The 19,265-nt window shown below is 45.3% G+C and overlaps 1 protein-coding gene across 4 annotated transcripts in view; it reads left to right on the top strand.

The window, feature by feature from the left end:
* Nucleotides 1-19,265, top strand: part of SCAP (SREBF chaperone) — a 65,805-nt gene that overhangs the window by 29,730 nt on the left and 16,810 nt on the right. For 3 of the 4 annotated variants that reach the window (XM_080611988.1, XM_080611987.1, XM_080611990.1), the window contains exons 4-10: nucleotides 1,028-1,185; nucleotides 6,572-6,792; nucleotides 8,351-8,456; nucleotides 9,893-10,233; nucleotides 10,761-10,887; nucleotides 15,751-15,863; nucleotides 17,242-17,336. In XM_080611988.1, the coding sequence (XP_080468114.1) occupies nucleotides 1,028-1,185; nucleotides 6,572-6,792; nucleotides 8,351-8,456; nucleotides 9,893-10,233; nucleotides 10,761-10,887; nucleotides 15,751-15,863; nucleotides 17,242-17,336 (1,161 nt within the window). The remainder of the gene's footprint in view (nucleotides 1-1,027; nucleotides 1,186-6,571; nucleotides 6,793-8,350; nucleotides 8,457-9,892; nucleotides 10,234-10,760; nucleotides 10,888-15,750; nucleotides 15,864-17,241; nucleotides 17,337-19,265) is intronic. The other variant, XM_080611989.1, reaches the window with a different exon arrangement.

The following is a 19,265-nucleotide window of genomic DNA, read 5'->3' as shown; positions in this document are numbered from 1 at the left end:
TCAAGAGCTTTTCATTTGAATTGAATTTAGGCAGCCAAAGGCTCTGTCTGTGGAGCTGACTGCTACACTGTGGTCTGGGAGTGTAGGGATGCTTGAAGAACGTGGTGAACGGAGTGTAACCTAAAGGTGGGGTTTAGTTTTGTTTTTGATTGACTGATGCATATCATTCAGGTAAGTGAGACTTACATGCTCTATGTTAAGGGTTAAGAGCTAACTTTTCTTTTGTATGAGCAAACTGTAATCCTGATGCTTTCCAAGAAGGCTGGTAGCCTGGTCCAGGAAACCAGAAAACAATTAAAAAATCATGCTTTGTAACTGCATTTTTATTTCTGATTCTGGTGTCTCTCTTAAGTAGAAGTTACCTTTTGGTTTAATGCTTCTGATGCCTCCAGCTCTCGACTCTCTCCATGTGTGCTCTTCTCACTGTGATTGAAATAATTTGCTGCCTTCTGCACTTGCTGGTACCCCTGAGAGCTTTTTGCACTGTGCTGTTAACTCAGGCTGCTGCTGGCTGATTAAATCTTCCCTATGGTTCTATAATTCTGCTTTGTTGCCTAGTTCAGCTAGTAGAACACAAAAGCTCTGTCTGCCACAGCATGTCAGCACTGCAGTCCCCAGAGCTGGGTCAGCAGCCTGGGCACAGACACCAGGAGGATTTAAATGGCACATGGCCGAGTCACCACAGGTTGGGGGAACCACAGTGTTTTGAGAGGCATCTGTGAGAGGCAGTGAGTCCCTGCTCCTGCCTTTCATTCCAGTACCAAATTCAGCAGGAGCTGGGAGCTTCTGCCTCACAAAGAAGCGCAATAGACCGATGCCAAAATGGCCAGTGGCATTTTGCCTTTTTGAGAAACAGACTCCTTTTGTTCTTGCTAGGTTCCTACTGTCATGTTTCACCTCTAATTTGGGAAAGGAAAATAAAGACTGGCAAACCCCTTCCTGAAAGGTTGCCAAGCTGCGGTCTAATTCTGCTAAGCAGCTTCCCACTCACCGTATGTTTTCATTCTCCCTCTGGTTTTCCCCACAGTATGTCGGTGCTCCGGTGGCCTACATCCAACAGATCTTTGTGAAAGCTACTGTGTCCCCATGGCAGAAGAACTTCCTTGCTGTGGATGTATTTCGTTCACCCCTCTCCCGCGTCTTCCAGCTAGTGGAGGAGATTAGAAACCATGCCCTGAGAGACAGGTAATTACTGTTCATTACGAGTTGTGTAGAAGGCAGACTGACCCACTGGCTTACACAGCCGTCTTCTCAATTACTGCCTCGTAGTTCTGATTATTAGCTTTGAATTTGTAAGAGTCTCAAAATTAAAAGAAAATGAGAGGTCACTGCACATAGGTGACATTATATTAATGCTGCATGTAGGGCAGTTTCTCATAGTCATAGAAGCCTAGAATGGTTTTGGTTGGAAGGGACCTTAAATCTTCCCTCTTTCAGCTTAAAGACATTCTCCCTTGTCCTGTGTTCAGCTTTTGTGATGGAGAGCGTGCTTGTCCTCTAGTCACTGGTAATTGTCAGGAACCTTCCAGTTGGAGTCTTGGCAGAGAGGTCTGAAGGGAGCTGCCAAGGCTATACACGTTACAAAAGATAGCAGCATCGTGTTTTCCCTCTGTAAGCATTCAAACCTCGTATTAAGGGAAGTTCGTTTCACCCCACTATGTCTATTGTGAAACTCTTCCTCATTTTGTGAATTCTTCTTCATAGGCTGGAGCACCTCTGCTATGGAGACAGGCTGAGAGAGCTGGGTTTATTCAGCCTGGACAAGAGAAGGCTCCAGGGGGACCTTAGAGCAGCTTCCAGTGCCTAAAGGGGCTGACAAGAAAGCTGGAGAGGGGCTTTTGACAAGGGCAGGTAGGGACAGGACAAGGGGGAATGGCTTTGAACTGACAGAGATTTAAATATAGATGAGATGTGAGGAAGAAGTTCTTCCCTGTGAGGGTGGTGAGGCCCTGGCACAGGTTGCCCAGAGAAGCTGTGGCTGCCCCATCCCTGGCAGTGTTCAAGGCCAGGTTGGACGCTGCTTGGAGCAACCTGGTCTGGTGGAAGGTGTCCCTGCCTGTGGCAGGGGATTGGAACTGGATGAGCTTTAAGGTCCCTTCCTAAAATGGGCAAACCATTCCAGGATTCTAGACTTCCACATGGTCAGGGACGTTCTCTTGACTTTTCACTTTGGCTCTATTTAAGACCAGTTTAAACATGCTTTATTTTGTCCTGACACAGTCTTTGTACAACAATAGCTTTCCTCTGTTCCAGATATTTCCAGGGAAAACTCATACCCCCCCCCCCCCCCCCCCAATCCTCATTTGTTAAGCTAAGCATACGAGTCTTTGAGCTCACTCCAGTAAGCTGTCTCTGTATTCAGGTTGTCACACTGGTTGCTCCTTTTGGCACTGTTTTTAACGTGTCATTCCTGATCGTGGGAGTTAGAATTGTGCATGCTATTCTCAGAGAAGTCTCATTTGTGTGTTATTTTCCATGGAAAAGCTTTTCCTGAAATACAAGACTGCAGGTCCTTTTTTCATGGCCAGTCACATCACTTTTACACATTATAAAGTGATTAACATCTCCATGTCCCTCTTGTCATTTCCAGCTAATGAGCTGGAAGGTTAGAGCAGAAGCTCTTCTTAGTCCCCAGGTGCACTTTGTATTGTTAATAGAAATGGGATTAAGTTTATTCCAGCCCTTACATGATCCATTTCAGATATTTTATTCTCTTTCTGTATCAACAGGGCTTCTTTCTTTTGTGTTACTGGCAGATGTCCCTGTGTCTTCTTCCAAGATTATTAAGAAAAACCTATAATAATCCTGGTTCTCTGAACTGCCTGTGTGAAATTCCATGTTGTTTTCCTCAGTACTGATGGTTCCCCTTTCAGCAGCTCCATCACTGGTTTCCTGTTAACCTGGTTCTTTACTGTGTGACCATTTTTGTGCTGATTTTTGTGTCTTCTTGTCAAATAAAGCGTTTTCTGTGTCATGCTGCATCAAAAGCTTTATTTGGGCTCAGGTAGACGAGAGCTGCTGTGCTTTCCGCATCCAACAGGGCAGGCATTTCTAGAAGAGCTCAGATGGGTTTGGCATGTTCTCTCTTGATAACCCAAGAAGCATTTTCTACACATTAAATTGCCTCTTTTTTTTTTTTTTCTGTTTTTTTGGGTTTTTGTGTTTTTTTTTTTTTTTTTTTTGTTTTAATAGTTTTCCTTTGGGTTCTAAGTCTTCACCTATGGTGAAGTGTCTGGCTGGGTTTAATTCTAAGGGCAGAAGGGCTTCTCTACTTGTCAGTCTGTATTCAGTGAGAGTGATGGTGCTAAGAACAGGTCAAGTGTGGTGACAAATGGGGAGATTAGAGTCTGATCATCTCCCAGCTTTTCAGCCCGGAGCTTTCTTCATTCTTTGTCCTGTAACTCACACGGGTAGGGAAGATTTACTGCTTGTTCATACGTCCTTGGCAGCATCCTTCAGTGCTTATTTTTTAGAGGGACCACTTCACTGCTCTATCTGATGATTTGTCCTTTTTCCTTTAAACCTGCTCGTGCAAGCTAGGTACCTGCTCTCCGTGTGCTCATTTTTTAGGAATGCCATTTACAATGTCAATCATGGAGCTCTTCCCCACCAGCTCACACAGCCTGGGTGCTGACATTCTTCCTGTGTTTCCATCTCATCTCCTCCTTTATCACATGTGTCACTGTAGATAGTGATCTGTATATACTTGCCAATTACTAATTGTCAAGGTAGAAGCAGCTTGCTCCCAGGACACGTGTTGTCTTGTTGTTATCTCTCCTTGGTGCTGCCCTTGATAAACGCTGATGCACTATGGAAGCCAAATTAAACTTCCATGGCCAGCAGAAGAAAGAGACTTGAGCACTTAGACCTGAACCTTGGGAAAAGGCTCCCATTTTGGTGATGGACTCAGATATTACAGGAAACATCTAACTTCGATATAAATTCTGAAATGATCTCGAAAGGTGTTATCAAGTGCCTTGTGGTCAGGTGCTTTTGTCAGTATCAAAGTTAAGTGCAGCTGATTTTCTTAATGTTAAAAAAGGCATTCTTTTGTACTAAAGTACAGAAGGAGCTGAAGGTTATTGACCAGAATAGGAAACACAAGGTGGTTGTATTTTCATCAGCTGTAAGCTTGCTGAAATGTGGAGCACTCATCATTTGAAGGAATGTCAAAAGTGACATGAAATTTGTAGTTTGCTCCAAGGTCATGTTCTTTGGTATCACTCTGCATCCGCAGTATACCGGCAGGGACACTGGCTGTGTGCATTAGCTTCACAAATACGAGTGTAAACAGGCTTATCTGAGGTATAAACTGTTATCACCTGCAGTCCTGCATCCAACTCTGGGGCCCCCAACATGAGAAGAATGTGGAGCTGACGGAGTAAGTCCAAAGGAGGCCACAAAGGTGTTCCAAGGGCTGGAGCACCTCTGCTGTGGAGACAGGCTGAGAGAGCTGGGCTTGTTCAGCCTGGAGAAGAGAAGGATCCAGGGGGACCTTAGAGCAGCTTCCAGTGCCTAAAGGGGCTGACAAGAAAGCTGGAGAGGGGCTTTTGCCAAGGGCAGGTAGGGACAGGGCAAGGGGGAATGGCTTTAAACTGACAGAGGGGAGATTGAGATGAGATGTGAGGAAGAATTTCTTCCCTGTGAGGGTGGTGAGGCCCTGGCACAGGTTGCCCAGAGAAGCTGTGGCTGACCCATCCCTGGCAGTGTTCAAGGTCAGGTTGGATGGGGCTTGGAGCAACCTGGTCTAGTGGAAGGTTTCCGTGCCTGTGGCAGGGGGTTGGAACTGGATGAACTTTGATGTTCCATCTTACACAAACTATTCTGGGATTCTGTGATCACTGTTAGGTTTCAGAGTCCACTAAAGCTGAGATACAAAACAATAGATGTCTTACTCTTCCTGGAGCTATTATCAGAGGCATCACTGCATCAGTTCCTTGAAATTATCTTTCAGAAATCTTTTGTTCTTATAAACACGGATTTTTCGAGCATATTTTCTAATATTTTCTTTTGACATCTGGGACTTTTCAAAGTATCTTGCCATATAGTGACAGGATACAGATTCTGAAGGGAGTTTTCACAAAGGAATAACAGAAATCATCACTGTCTGGTTTCTATGTTTGCTCTTTGCAGTCATTACAGAAAAAAAACCTTCTCTAGAGAAGGCATTTTACAGTAGGACCATAAATTATTTCTCTTCAGGAGCCACCTTCTCTGTGATCTGCAGGGCTGAAGCCATGGAAGACTGGTCTCTTGTGTCTTTAGTTCATTTCTGTTTAATACACACTTCCTGTGCAAATCCCACCAGCTGCCTGTGTTGTGTTGAGGGAAGTGTTCTCTTTTGGACTGGCAGCTCTTCCTTGTCTAGCCAAATGGCATGCTGACAGGTTTTGTCACCAGACCTTCACAGTCAGATCCTATTGTAAACCCAAACTGAGTCTTGTGTTAATTACTAGTTGATAAGGATTATGTAATTGTCTTAAATGAATCTTGGGAACAAACACAAGTTCCATTTCGTACCAGTTACACGTCTATTAATTTCTGAACCTGTAAGGCATTTTCTTTTCCGTACAATAGAGAGGAATTCTGAACACATTTTGCACAGTTGCAGATATTGAATCCTTTGTACATTTTAGAGGCCTCTGTACACCTTAATCCACCTGAGGAGGGTTAATAAAGATTTCTGTAAAATATCCCATATGAAAAGAAGCATGCAGGGGAGTTCAGGGTCTTTGAAGAAGAATTCCAGGGAGATAGTTTCTCTGTAGATTGGAGTGTCATAAATGTGGATGTGAAAATTGTGGAACCTATTACGGCTAAAGTGGGAAAGCTGTGTGGCCTGACAGTGTGCAGACAGCTGATAATACCAGAATCTTAGAATCCCAGAAGGATTTGGGTTGGAAGGGACCTTAAAGCTCATCCAGTTCCAACCCCCTGCCACAGGCAGGGACACCTTCCACCAGACCAGGTTGCTCCAAGCCCCATCCAACCTGGCCTTGAACACTGCCAGGGATGGGGCAGCCACAGCTTCTCTGGGCAACCTGTGCCAGGGCCTCACCACCCTCACAGGGAAGAACTTCTGCCTCACATCTCATCTCAATCTCCCCTCTGTCAGTTTAAAGCCATTCCCCCTTGTCCTGTCCCTACCTGCCCTTGGCAAAAGCCCCTCTCCAGCTTTCTTGTCAGCCCCTTTAGGCACTGGAAGCTGCTCTAAGGTCTCCCTGGAGCTTTCTCTTCTCCAGGCTGAACAAGCCCAGCTCTCTCAGCCTGTCTTCATAGCAGAGGTGCTCCAGCCCTCAGAGCATCTCTGTGGCCTCCTCTGGACTCACTCCATCAGCTCCACATGTTGGGGGCCCAAGATAATGGGCTTTTGAAGTCTGTACACCTGTTACAGTGAGATCCTCTTCTGAACTGAGGCTCTTGATCCTTAGTTACGAAGAGCAAGAGCAGTGGCGTGGTGGTGTGGGTCCTTGGAGTGGTGTGGTCTTTGAGTTCACTTTAACAGATTTTGCCTTTTCTTTGTGAGAGTTGCAACACACATGGCAGTGTCTAACCTTTGTTTGTGTTTCAGTTCTGGTGTCAAAAGCTTGGAGGAAGTTTGCCTTCAGGTAACAGATCTTCTGCCTGGCCTCAAGAAGCTACGGAATCTGCTCCCCGAACATGGCTGTCTATTACTATCTCCAGGGAACTTCTGGCAGAACGACCGTGAGCGATTCAATGCTGACCCAGATATCATCAAAACCATCCACCAGCATGAACCAAAGACATTACAAACATCAGCTACTCTCAAAGGTAAGATGCTGAAGTGCCAAAGAAGCTGTTGAGAAATGTTTACAGCTTGCATTGCTGTTTTGTCCTTGGTATCTCCAACATCTTGATTGCCAATATTACCAAATGCGGTGGCATTTTGTTACTCACAGCATCTGAAATGAAGCAATGAAATGTATGTCATCTCTCATTTTATATCTGTATTTGAACTCAGCTCTGTATTTGTGCAATACAGTCTCAGTCAGACTCCTTTCTGTAGGTGTAAAAATAGCAGGTAACTTGTCCAAGTCTTTTTGTTCCTCTTACTCTGTGTGCTCCAGCCTATCTTTGTCCCTCCTACTATTGTCTGTCAAGACTGCATCATTGTTAAAGATAAATGAACATTCATCCTGCTGCCTCTTGTGTGTTCACTAATAGTTGTTCGCATTTAGCCTGAGTATCATAGAAGTATTTTTCTCTCTTAATTAAGAAAATCCTCTGACCATGGCTGGGATCATACACTTTAGTGGTTCCGTAAGGCCAGAGGAAATGCTGTTCGTTTGGTTCTAAAGGAACTTTGTAGATATCAGGAAGCCTATAATATGACATGCCTGAAAAAGGGGTTTGTGACTCTAAAGTAGGTTTGTTTTAAAGGTTATTTTTTGAGCATACAGAGCGTGTGCACACTGGGGCTTGGGAGTGCAGGGAACCTCTGAGAGCTCAAGCGCAGATGAGATAGAGCTCCACAATATCCTGGAAATTCGTGAGAACAGTGGCAGTGTTCATCATCATCCCTGGTTTTTAAGGTCTGCATTTTAGTGCACAAGATTAGCAGAAGAGACATTAAATAGTTTTTTGCAGCGCAAGGTCTGCCTGGAACCTCTGGTTCACATCTGACATGCACAAAGCCAAGTGTCCAAGGTTTTCTTTGGCTGTATCTTTAAAGGAAATGCCTGTCTCCACTGTCGACGGACAAAGTGGGTGGCCTCTTGACATGCCTTTACAGTAACACACAGAGTTGGAGGAGCAAACAGGAGGAATTGGAGGTGCATGTAGCTTATCCAGCTCAGAGATGGCGTGAAGTGGCTCACAATCATAAAATCACAGAAAGGTTTGGGTTGGAAGGGACCTTGAAGCTCATGCAGTTCCATCCCCCTGCCACGGGCAGGGACACTTTTCACTAGACCAAGTTGCTCCAAGCCCTGTCCAACCTGGCCTTGTGCACTTCCAAGGCGATACTGGAGCGCTGCTGTGGGTGGATACAGACTCTTCGGGAAGGAGAGGCTGGGAGGGTGAAGATTGTCCTTTTGTGAGTGAGCAGCCGTAATACATGGAGCTTTGTGATGTGTATAGGAATAAGTGATGATTTAGTTGAGAGCTTATGGGTCAGGATTAGAGGGCAGAACTTGTCTGCTACAAACTGCCCTGTCAGGAATAAGCTGAAGAGAGACAACTTCGCCACAGGAAGATTTTTCTTGTGCTTGAAGGGAATGCCTGTGGTTTAATTTGCGCCTGTTGCCTCTTGTCTTGTCAGTGACATCTTCCACTCAGCCTGTCAATTTTGTTGTTATCCTAATGTTCCATTCATACTGTGTGTTTTCAGACCTGTTGTTTGGACTCCCTGGGAAGTACAGCGGGGTGAACCTCTACAATAGGAAGCGAGTGGTATCATACACTGTCACCCTGGGTCTCCAGCGATATGATTCCAGGTAAGGAGCTTTGGCTGTGCTATTTCTATGTTAGAGATCCCTTGTTCAATTCTTGGCTAATTTGCTGTTTGCTCTGCTCTGGTTATTGATATGTTTTTCTTTAATCTCTGTTTTTTTGTAGGTTAGGGTATTTTAGGATCTTCTGAACATGCTGTAGAAAAACAGGGCACTGGTTTTGGCAGAAAACTTGCTGTGTTTTAGGGAAATGAAATACTATCCATTCTCAGTTTCTCTCCTAAAAAAGAAGTCTATATAATGCCCAAAGGTGCCAATGGGAGTTCCTCCCATGATGGCTTCATCTGCACACAGAGCTGCCACTGCTGCAGCCAAGGCCCAGTAGGTCTGCTTTGACCCAGTTCCTGCTATGAGTCGTTTGCTTTTCAGTAAGTGCTAACTGAACTGGTACCACCTGTGAAATGCCTTTGGCAACGTTGGCAAAGCTGGCTTGGATTGAGTGCATCCGAGGACTAAACACTCTGCTCAGTGCTGCACAGAATTCACCAGGGGATGCCTGCAATAGAATTGACAGCACTGTAGTTGAAACTTGCTCTTCTGCTGCCCATGCAAGAACCCTGCAGCCTCAAGGACTGTCATGTAGCACCTTTCATCAGCTGTAATTACATAAAATTCAGGGGATGATAGAGACTACAGTGTATTCTGTTCCCCAAGGCCAAGATTTTGGATTATGAGCCCTTGCTTTAAACAGTTTTCATCGAATCCTAGAATCTCAGGTTGGAAGGGACCTCAAGGATCACCTGGTCCAACCCTTCTATGCAAAGCATGGCTCACCCTACATGGCCCAGCACCTTGTCCAGCCGAATTTTAACAGTGTCCAGTCACCGCTTCCCTGATTATTCCAGTGGCTGATTGTTCTCAGTGTGAAAAATTTCCCTCTTGCATCCAGTTGGAATCTTCCCAGGAGTAACTTGAGCCCATTGGCCCTCATCTTTTGTATGTGACTCCCTCCCTGTAAAAGGGGAGTCTCCATGTTCTTTGTGGCCACCCTTTAAATACTGGAGCATGGTGATGAGGTCTCTCCTGAGACCTGTCTGCATCTTTTTTTTATAGTGGGGACCAAAACTGAACACAGTATTCCGGGAGTGCCCTGACAAGTGCTCAATAGGACGATGACATCTTTACCTCTTCTGGTGATGCCCTTGTTGATGTTCCCAACATCCAGCTGAGTTTTCGCAGCTATTGGTTTCATAGAAATCAAGGTCTGTGAGGTTTCCACAGTACAGATGTGGCACATGTTGTTTGTGCCTCAGAGGAACAGACTTTAGGAGTCAGGCCTAGAGAGAACCATGCTTTGTTAGCCTGTGAATCTGTGGAGCTTCTTCCTACTTGATCTATACCCACTGAGTTTCTCCATGGAATGATGTGCTGATTGTTTGGTACAGTGTAATTGACATCCTCCTGCTCACTTTCCATCTCAGGTTCCTCAGCAGCCTCCGCTCTCGTCTCAAGCTGCTGCATCCCAGCCCTAACTGCACGCTGCGAGAGGAGAACATTGTTCACGTCCACTTCAAGGAAGAGATTGGCATTGCTGAGCTGATACCCCTCGTCACCACCTACATTATACTCTTCGCATACATCTACTTCTCCACACGTAGGTTTGTGGGGTGGAGAGACCTGAGGGGAGAGCGAGATAATGAGCCATCTCAGCACCTGCCAGCTGAATTTGTGTGGCATCAGTGGTGCGGTCCCCTTTCCCTGTCTGCAGATAAGAGAGACTCCAGTCTGTGCCCTGCAGTTCCCTCCTGTTTCAACAGGAAAGGTGGTGTTGAAATTGTATCCTGAACTGTCATGGAAAGAATTGATAGTCCTGTTTATCTGATATCTGCTAACCTGTCCCTCTTAGCAGTATGGTGGTATTCCTTGTGATATCTTCTGAGGAGCTTTCTGGTTTAGGCAACTTTAAATCCCATAGTAATGACATTTTTCCGGTTTAGAGAGACTAATTCTTTGTCAGACAGATCAAATACATGTTTTGAGGTGGTGGTTTTAGACTTTAACAAGCCACATTTAGTGGTTAGTGCCTTTTTTATGCCTCAACAGTGCTGTACTGGAGCTAGTTTGAGCTGCAAGGCATGCATTATCCTCTGTCCTTCCCTTGTTACAGTACCTCTTACGTACTGGGAGGGCCTGGGAGCTGCATTTCAGATGTTGAGGCTGAACTACCATTATTTCTGGGCTCAGGGTATCGAGCTACCTGATGAAATTAGTCAGGATGAGGATCCCTTCTTATGTTTGTAAGTTACCTTCTTTTACTTGGTAACCAAGACTTTGTATTCTCTATTTCAGGGAAAATTGACATGGTGAAATCAAAGTGGGGTCTGGCACTGGCAGCAGTGGTGACAGTGCTCAGCTCTCTGCTCATGTCCGTTGGGCTCTGCACGCTGTTTGGTTTGACGCCTACGCTTAATGGAGGGTATGTTTCCAGCACAAGCCTCTTCCTGAAGAAGGGTAGATGGAGGTGAAATAATTTGAAAACAGCTGTTAAGTGCTTAATCCTTAAGATCTGGTATTTTTAAAATAAGCTTATGTGATACGTTTTCACACACTCCTATGCAAAATTATTATCAGATGCTTTCCAGCTGAAGGACCATGTGTTTCTCTGCTGGCCAGCAAATAGACCTGACTGGGTCCCAGTCTCCCTGGGGATGCCTTATTGCCTAGCAGTTGGCTTTTTCTGCCTAAAGCAGAAGGAATTGTTGGGACAACACTTTATTTATAACTTGATTTCCTGGCAGCTAAGTAGGCTCTCGCATACCTTCCTCGTGCAGTGACTTGCTGTGCATCCAGAAGGACTTGTTACCTTTCTTCTGGATGAGGGAGGTTCATTACATTATACTCAGCAAATCTTTAAGGGTGGCAGAACTGTGCCTGAGAGGCTGCCTGGGTGACTTCCCATCCAACACTGATAGTTGCTGCTCTTCTTTTAATGGGTTCCTGTGCATGTTAGAGTTGGCATCTGGGACTTCTGATGTGGTTACTGCCACGCGTTATATTTGTGTCAAGCTGAAAACCCTTGAGAAAGCTCTTAAATGGCACCTCACCTACCCAAGTTCTACACTGTTCATTCCTCATTAATTAAAGTTCCATTTGGAATTTTCTGGTTTTCAGATCCCTTTCATAAGTAGTTAAGGAAATATCCCTCATTTTTCTTTCCATCGCTGTCCTTGCAGCTGTATGGTGCAGGAACACTGAAAAGTCTGACCCCTGAGGGGTGAGTCTCTCCCCCCAGAGAGAGTGCTGGGGAGAGTTTACCAGGAGCCAGTCCTAGATGGAGGAATTCCTCTCCTAGAAGCCTAAAAAGTGTGATGAATAATTGACTTCAGAAAATGAAATAGTTGTTGTTCCTGGTTTCACCACTGTTGTGCCTTGGATTCTTAATTAGGGATCAAGACTCCGTTGTTTTGTGAGCTGTACAAATAAAACAGAGGTGATCCACTGGGAATTTATAATTTTAATACAAGAAAAAAGGCAATATTTGGATGTAGATACATGGGAACTGTTCCAAGGGAATGGGTAAAGCGATGATCAAGGCCTGTGTGTACTGTCACCCTTACTGCTGTCATACACAAGGGCTAAACTAAGTTACCCATCCTACAGGATAGGAAGAGTTAATTCAGTCCTTATTTCTAAAAAAATAAAAATAATCTAATTTTCCAGCAAAAATTCGTTGCTTAATTCTTGCAGTACTTTATAAATCATGTTTATTTACACAGAAGACCCTTGGATTCCATGCTGATGGGGTCTGATGACACGGTTTGGTTTGTTTTTTTCACTTGTGGTGGGTGACCTTTTCCTGATTCTCCAGTCCCTGCCAGAGCACTTTCTCTCTAGTTACCTGATTCTTGATGGAAGACGGAGTGTTCCTCGTGTGTCACACACCCGTGGCAGTGCGCTCGGGTTTGGTCAGTATAGGGTGCAGAGTCTGGTTCAACTTTGATCTGGCTTTCGGCCTTTTTGATCTGTTTTGTTTACAGCACAGCCTTCCAGATGTGGGTGTGTTTGTTTTTCGTGGGACTTGTATTTATGATAAGCCTATTTCCATTGCTGGTTTTTCTAAGGTATTAAAATGAAGTTTGTTTCTTAGAGATCAGCGTTTCCTTGCTACAGACGTGATACATAAACTGGACCTTAATCATTATCAATCAACTTTTATAATGAATTTATAATTATTGTGGTTGAGGTAGGCATCAGTCTTATTTTACAGAAAAGCAGAAATAGGTGACATGATCTGTGCAGAGTTAAAGGAAGAGTAAGCAGTAAGGCTGAGGAAAATGCCAGGACTTCACTGGAAGTGGGGTTCCTGTGCACTGGTGGATTGGGAGAGTCTGTAATGAGTCTGGAGCACAAGCCACTAACCCACAAGTTGGCATCTCAGCTAGGTCAGAGGAATCACAGTCTGAAATGAGGAACTACTCCTTGTTGCCTGTAAAAAAAGGCATAAACCTGCTCAAATGTGAAAATCTGCATTTTAGATGAGAGGCTGATAAGATCAGTTCTTAAATTCTCCCCGTTTTGGATAAACCAAAGGTTGCCTCTGTTCACAAGTGTATATGGAGTCACAGAAAATCTGGTTTTTCATGAGTCAACAGTAGTGTTTCTGTTGACTCTCTGGGATGCTGGATTATGCTATGATGTAGCACCTTCTGGCATTAAATCAGTAAGTTTCTGTAGATAGACACAATACAGCATCTGCCCTTGCTCTTGCTCTTCCTCTTGTAAGCTCTTTCTCAGTGCTTGGCACTGCGTGGCAGAAAATATAATGAGGATCTCTTGCCATCTGCCTCCAAGTGGGGGCGAATGAGGTTTTGGAGTTGCAGGGTGTGAACAGCTCCTGTTTGTCCTGAAGTGTTGCATTATTCTTCAAGAAGAGCTCATCTCTCATTGCTTCCATTATCTCTGCTGGTCATTTCACATGAAAGCTGCCGACTCTTCAAGGACTATTGAAACTCCTAAGCCAGGACTATTAGTTAATTATCTTCTGCAGTAGAAGCTATAAATTAAGTAGAACGTAGTTAATGAAAGAATTCCAAGCTTTCTTTTCTATGTTTGTTCTGCCTTCTGAAGGCTACCACAGCTTATCTGGGAATGCTGCTATTCCCCCTGCCTGTCTTGCATAAGGACAGGACTGTGCAAGGACTCCATGAGAGCATACCCTTGCAGTTAACATGCTCTGCAGGACGTGCTCTGCTGTGACAGGCAGCAGAGCTCTCCCTCATGTGTGTTGTATTCTCTTTTACTTAGAGATTTCCATCCCTAAGGATTACAAAGAGCTTTTCTTAAGTCCATCTGCTGTCTTACAATACTGCTTGGAGGAGTGACACAGGTTATGAACTGAAGATGCTGTAGATAAAGGCAAGAACTGAGTTGTACTTGCTGAATTTTGGATTCTTTGACATTAACAGGAAGTTGCCCATGAGAGGCTTATATAGATTTATATTTTTTTCACTCACTGTGGAAATTTGTGGCCTGTGCAGCTTTGGACAGGAGGTGAAGGAGCCAATGTGTTGCACGATTGTTACAGCTAAAATTTGGTTATAATACCCTGAGAATCCTAGACTGGTTTGGGTTGGAAAGGACTTTAAAGCTCATCCAGTTCCAACCCCCTGCCACAGGCAGGGACACCTTCCACTAGAGCAGGTTGCTTCAAGCTCCATCCAACCTGGCCTTGAACACTGCCAGGGATGGGGCAGCCACAGCTTCTCTGGGCAACCTGTGCCAGTTCCTCACCACCCTCACAGGGAAGAACTTCCTCACAACTCATCTAAATCTCCCCTCTATCAGGCTAAAGTCATTCCCCCTTGTCCTATCCCTACAGGCCCTTGTCAGAAGCTCTTCTCCAGCTTTCTTTTCTTTGGATTTTGTTTTTTGGGTTGTTTGGTTTTTGGGGTTTTTTGCCTGTAATCTTGCTTTCAGTGGCAGTCTTGCTGTTTCAGCTTGCTGTTTGTTCAAGGAATCAATTGGCATGAAGTAGCTGAGTTAGCAGAGGTGGTTCCAGACAGATGTTTTTCCCCAGCTGAGCTTCTAAGGCACAGGCCGCTGGCAGCAGTATGTGTGCAAATGTTGTTGAAGCTTGTGTCAGATGGCCATAGGCAATCAAAACCAGCGTTTGGCAAGGTGGCCCTTGGGGTTACAGCAGGTAATGCCACAAAGCAGGAGGTGTTCTTCTGGAACCCTGTTGTTTACCTGTCTTGGCAGTTAGTGATGTGCCAAGGGGTGTGAGTGCATACGCGCACAGTCTCCTTTTGGATCCATAGATACCAGCACAGCACAAATCCAGTACCTTCCACAATGGAAGCTTTAGTTTTGCTTAAATTTAGCTGGAGGGAAATGGAGAAGTTTACTGTCTACCATGTTTTGGCACAGAACAGCTTCTTGCTGATGTGGACTGCCAGTAGCTCAAAAGAGACAAAAAAGTTTAGGGGTGAGAAGAAGGGTTGAGTAAATTCATGGTGGTGACCTTGGGTAATCTTACTTTTGTATGTGCATATATTTGTGAAGGGCAAATCCATTTCAGTGTGTTTTCTTGACTCTTGGGTAGAAACTATCCCTGTCAGGATTTATTTATTTACAAAGCATATGCAGGTTTTGTGTTGTTCTCAGTGTTGTGATTTCCGAGCTATCTGGTGTTCTGGAGAACAGAGCTCCATGCACATTCTCCTCCCATCAGAGAAGTGTGTCTTCATGTGTCTCCTTCATTGCCTGAGGCAATTACTTAGAGCAGCTGCAAGGGATGGAATCTTTTGCCTGCTGGGTACCTGCACCAGGCACTGCCCAAGCTCTTCACTTTTGAAGTTGCATTTAATGTAATGCTTAGCTGTTGATTTAGCAGGATTTTCCCTGTCAGCAGTGGGCCATGCTCCCTACCCTCTCATTGTCACGCTCTCCTGCTGACTAACTGTCACTACGTCTGTTGCGGTGGTGTTCTAAGTCCCTTCTTTTTGATTTGCACCTCTTTTCACTAGGTGCTGGAGAGACTTTTCGAGGGCACTGTCCCAACCCTGGGAAGCATTAAAAACTAATTTAGTGGTGGTCTACAATGGCCATTTTCCAGCAAATGATGCAGCATTGCAAAAACATTAATGTCTGCCCAAAGCAGATGAAATACAGAACTCTTACCTCATCATAGAGTAATATTTTATCTAAAGGGATTTGGCTAAGAGCACTGGATAGCGTTTCCTGACCTTGGCTTTGGGATGTGTGTTTGCTGCTTAACTTGCATTCTTCCTGTCTTTTCAACCCAGGATCTCATTCTCAGTTCTGGTTCTGTTCCCTCTAGAGAGATATTTCCATACCTGGTTGTAGTGATTGGCCTAGAGAATGTGTTGGTGCTCACCAAGTCAGTTGTCTCTACGCCTGTTGACCTGGAAGTGAAGCTACGCATTGCCCAAGGTATGCAGCCGGCTCTGCTCTGGAAAACTGTTAAAGAGAGAGAAAATACGGATAACCAAGGACTGGGAGATGGGGAATGGTATTAATTCTGATTTATGGAGGAAACGAGGACTCTGTGTGTTGAATGTCAATTGTATTTGTAATCTTTTGTACTGTTAATTCCAAGAACTAATAGAAACCTGTAATTATGAGCACTGCTTTTAAAGATTGTTGACTGAAGCATTGGCTGAACAAGTTTAAAAAGCGTTAATAAGGGAGGACTGTATCTCCTGGTGTAGATATTTGGCACTTTGACCTCTTGTGACATGAATATTGTTAAGGGCAGTCCACAGGTCATAAGAAGTTCTGCTGAGTCTGTGATAAATCTATCTTCCCTAATATATATACACTCTGTACCTGCATAAGGATTTGAGTGTGCTCAAACCATGGCTGAAGGGACTTTGCAAACTTAAGAGATGTTTGTAAACATCAAGGAAGAGAGATTCTAGAGGGATGCCCAGAAAAAATCTACCTAGTTTTAAAACCACAAATGGTTTGTATCCTAGATCAAAAACAGGACTCAAAACCTCAGTCCTTTATACTTCTGAATCCCTGTACTGCCCTGTGCAGAACCCTCTAACTGCTTAAATCAGGAGAGTTTTGTGAGCTGAGAGTCATCCTGAGCTCCCTTTAGTTAATGCTGATCACAGAATCCTAGAATCCCAGGTTGGAAGGGACCTCAAGGATCACCTTGGCCCAACCTTTCTAGGCAAGGCATGGCCCAGCGCCCTGTCCAGCCGAATTTTGACAGTGTCCAACACTGGGAAGTCACCACTTCCCTGGGGAGATTGTTCCAGTGGCTGATTGTTCCCAGTGTGAAAAATTTTCCTCTTGAGTCCAACTGGAATCTCCCCAGTGTGCCCACTGCCCCTTGTCTTTTGCATGGAACTCCCTCCCTGTAAAAAGGGAGTCTCCCATGTTCTTCATGGCCACCCTTTAAATACTGGAACATGGTGATGAGGTCTCCCCTGAGCCTTCTTTTCCATAGGCTGAACAAGCCCAGCTCTCTCCGCCTTTTTTATGCTGAAAAAGCATAGTTTCTCAGTCCTTGGATCATCTTTGTAGCTCTTCTCTGTACCCTCTCCAGCCTGTTCACATCTATTTTCTATAGCGGGGACAAAATAATCCCACTAATAAAGATATTGGGAGTCTGCAGTCTAATTCTTTGACCTCGATATTCAAAATTGGTCAGGGGAGTTTTAGTCTGAAAGTGCCTTTTTGCCTATTGTCTGTAGGTACCTAATTTTGAAGAAAGGAAATTCGGTTCCTTTTTGCTATGCTTATGTCTGTCCATTAGTGAACAGTCTCCTTTTACCTGTCTTTGGTGTTCTTTCTCCAGGTTTGAGCAATGAGAGCTGGTCAATTATGAAGAACATGGCAACAGAGCTTGGGATCATCTTGATTGGGTATTTCACCCTTGTCCCCGCCATCCAGGTGAGTGTGATTGATTGGTCTCAGTTTGCGTTGTTTTGTGGAGCTGTTGGAGCAAGTCCAGAGGAGGCCACAAAGATGCTTCGAGGGCTGGAGCACCTCTGCTGTGGATACAGGCTGAGAGCTGGGCTTGTTCAGCCTGGAGAAGAGAAGGCTCCAGGGAGACCTCAGAGCAGCTTCCAGTGCCTAAAGGGGCTGACAAGAAAGCTGGAGAGGGGCTTTTGACAAGGGCAGGTAGGAACAGGACAAGGGGGAATGGCTTTAAACTGACAGAGGGGAGATTGAGATGAGATGTGAGGAAGAAGTTCTTCCCTGTGAGGCTGGTGAGGCCCTGGCACAGGTTGCCCAGAGAAGCTGTGGCTGCCCCATCCCTGGCAGTGTTCAAGGCCAGGTTGGATGGGGCTTGGAGCAACCTGATCTGGTGGAAGGGCATGGCAGGGGGTTGGAACTGGGTGAGCTTTGAATGTCCTTCAAACCCAAACCATTCTGTGATTCTGTGACTGAGGCTTGAAGGTGCTGCAGGAGCACAGTATGTCATATTCTGCTTCCCTCTCTGCCTGACTGGATTAAGAGGCTGTTAGTGGGAAATCCATACATCTATAGAATGTGGCTCCCCTTGGCTCTCTCCGGGAGCCAGCCTTTTGTCCAGCAACTGCCCTTGCATCCTTCCAGTAGCTGGGCTTACACATTCAGTTCATTCAGTAGCTGGCCCTGGATCCTTCTCTCCCTGGTTGCCTTACACAGACATGCGTGCGCACATACACACGTGCACAACTGAGTCTCTCAGTTGCCCACAGTCCCTCTGACAGTTGGCCTGGAGCCCCTGGGCCGTCTGTTTGCCAACTCCTCCATCTCTGTAGCTCAGGGACACACATATTCCTGTCTACCAAGCCACTCACTCTGCTCAGCAGCTGCTTGGCTCAACAGTCACTAGTGATCACACACCAGCATTCTGATATGCTCCAGTTGCTGGTGACCCAGACACATGAGCTGCACCTTATAAGTGGACGTAAGGAAAAACCAAAACCCTACTGCAAAATACCTGCTTTGAGAATTAGGGTGGGCAGCCTGCCTGGGGCTCTTTCGCCAGACTGATAAATCTATGGGTTTTTGCAATCACTGATACCACCGTCTCTGTTTCATGGGTGGGTAAATTGAAACCTCAAGGTAGAATGGTCTGTCAGGGGTCATGTCATTTGGTCTGTGTTGCACTGAAAATAGCATCCAGGTCTTCTGCCTCGCAGTGTGTTGCTTTCTCTGCTGCACAGCTCCCTTTTGTCGTGGTTTAAGCCCCGGCTGTAAATTAGAACCACGCAGTCTACTTCCCCCCACTACTCCCCAGAGGGATGGGGAGGAGAATTGAAAAAATGTAACTCCCACAGGTTGAGATAAGAACAGTCCAGTAACTAAGGTATAACACAAATCACTACTGCTACCACCAATAATAATAATGATAAGGGAAATAACAAGGGAAGAGAATATGATACCGCTCGCCAGAAAAGAGAGCCCGACCGAAAAGAGGACGTGCCCTTCTGGGTAGCTCCCAGTTACATCCCCGGGCATGACGTGCTGTGGTATGGAATACCTCTTTGGCCAGTTTGGGTCAGGTGTCCTGTCCCTGCTTCCTCCCGGCCCCTCCTCCTCCCTGGAAGAGCATGAGACTCACAAAGTCCTTGGTCAGTCTAAACATCTGTGTTATCAGCTCTGTTCCCAGGCCAAAAGTCAAAAACACAGTGCTGCAACAGCTACTAAGAAGGAGAAAAAATGACTGCTACTGCTGAACCCAGGACACCTTTTTAGGACTGTGCTTGCTGAGTTGTATCAGGAGCCTGATGCCGTTTGATTTCTGATCCTTGACCACACAGGGCTTGCTCCTGGTGAGGCACCTGAACAGCAGTGCTGCCTAGACAAATCCTCATCACTAGTGCTGTA

This window comes from Psittacula echo (genome assembly GCF_963264785.1).
Source record: "Psittacula echo genome assembly, chromosome: 2".
NCBI lineage: Eukaryota > Metazoa > Chordata > Aves > Psittaciformes > Psittacidae > Psittacula > Psittacula echo.
Note: the sequence above shows the minus strand (reverse complement) of the source record. Positions and strands in the feature narration are given on the sequence as shown.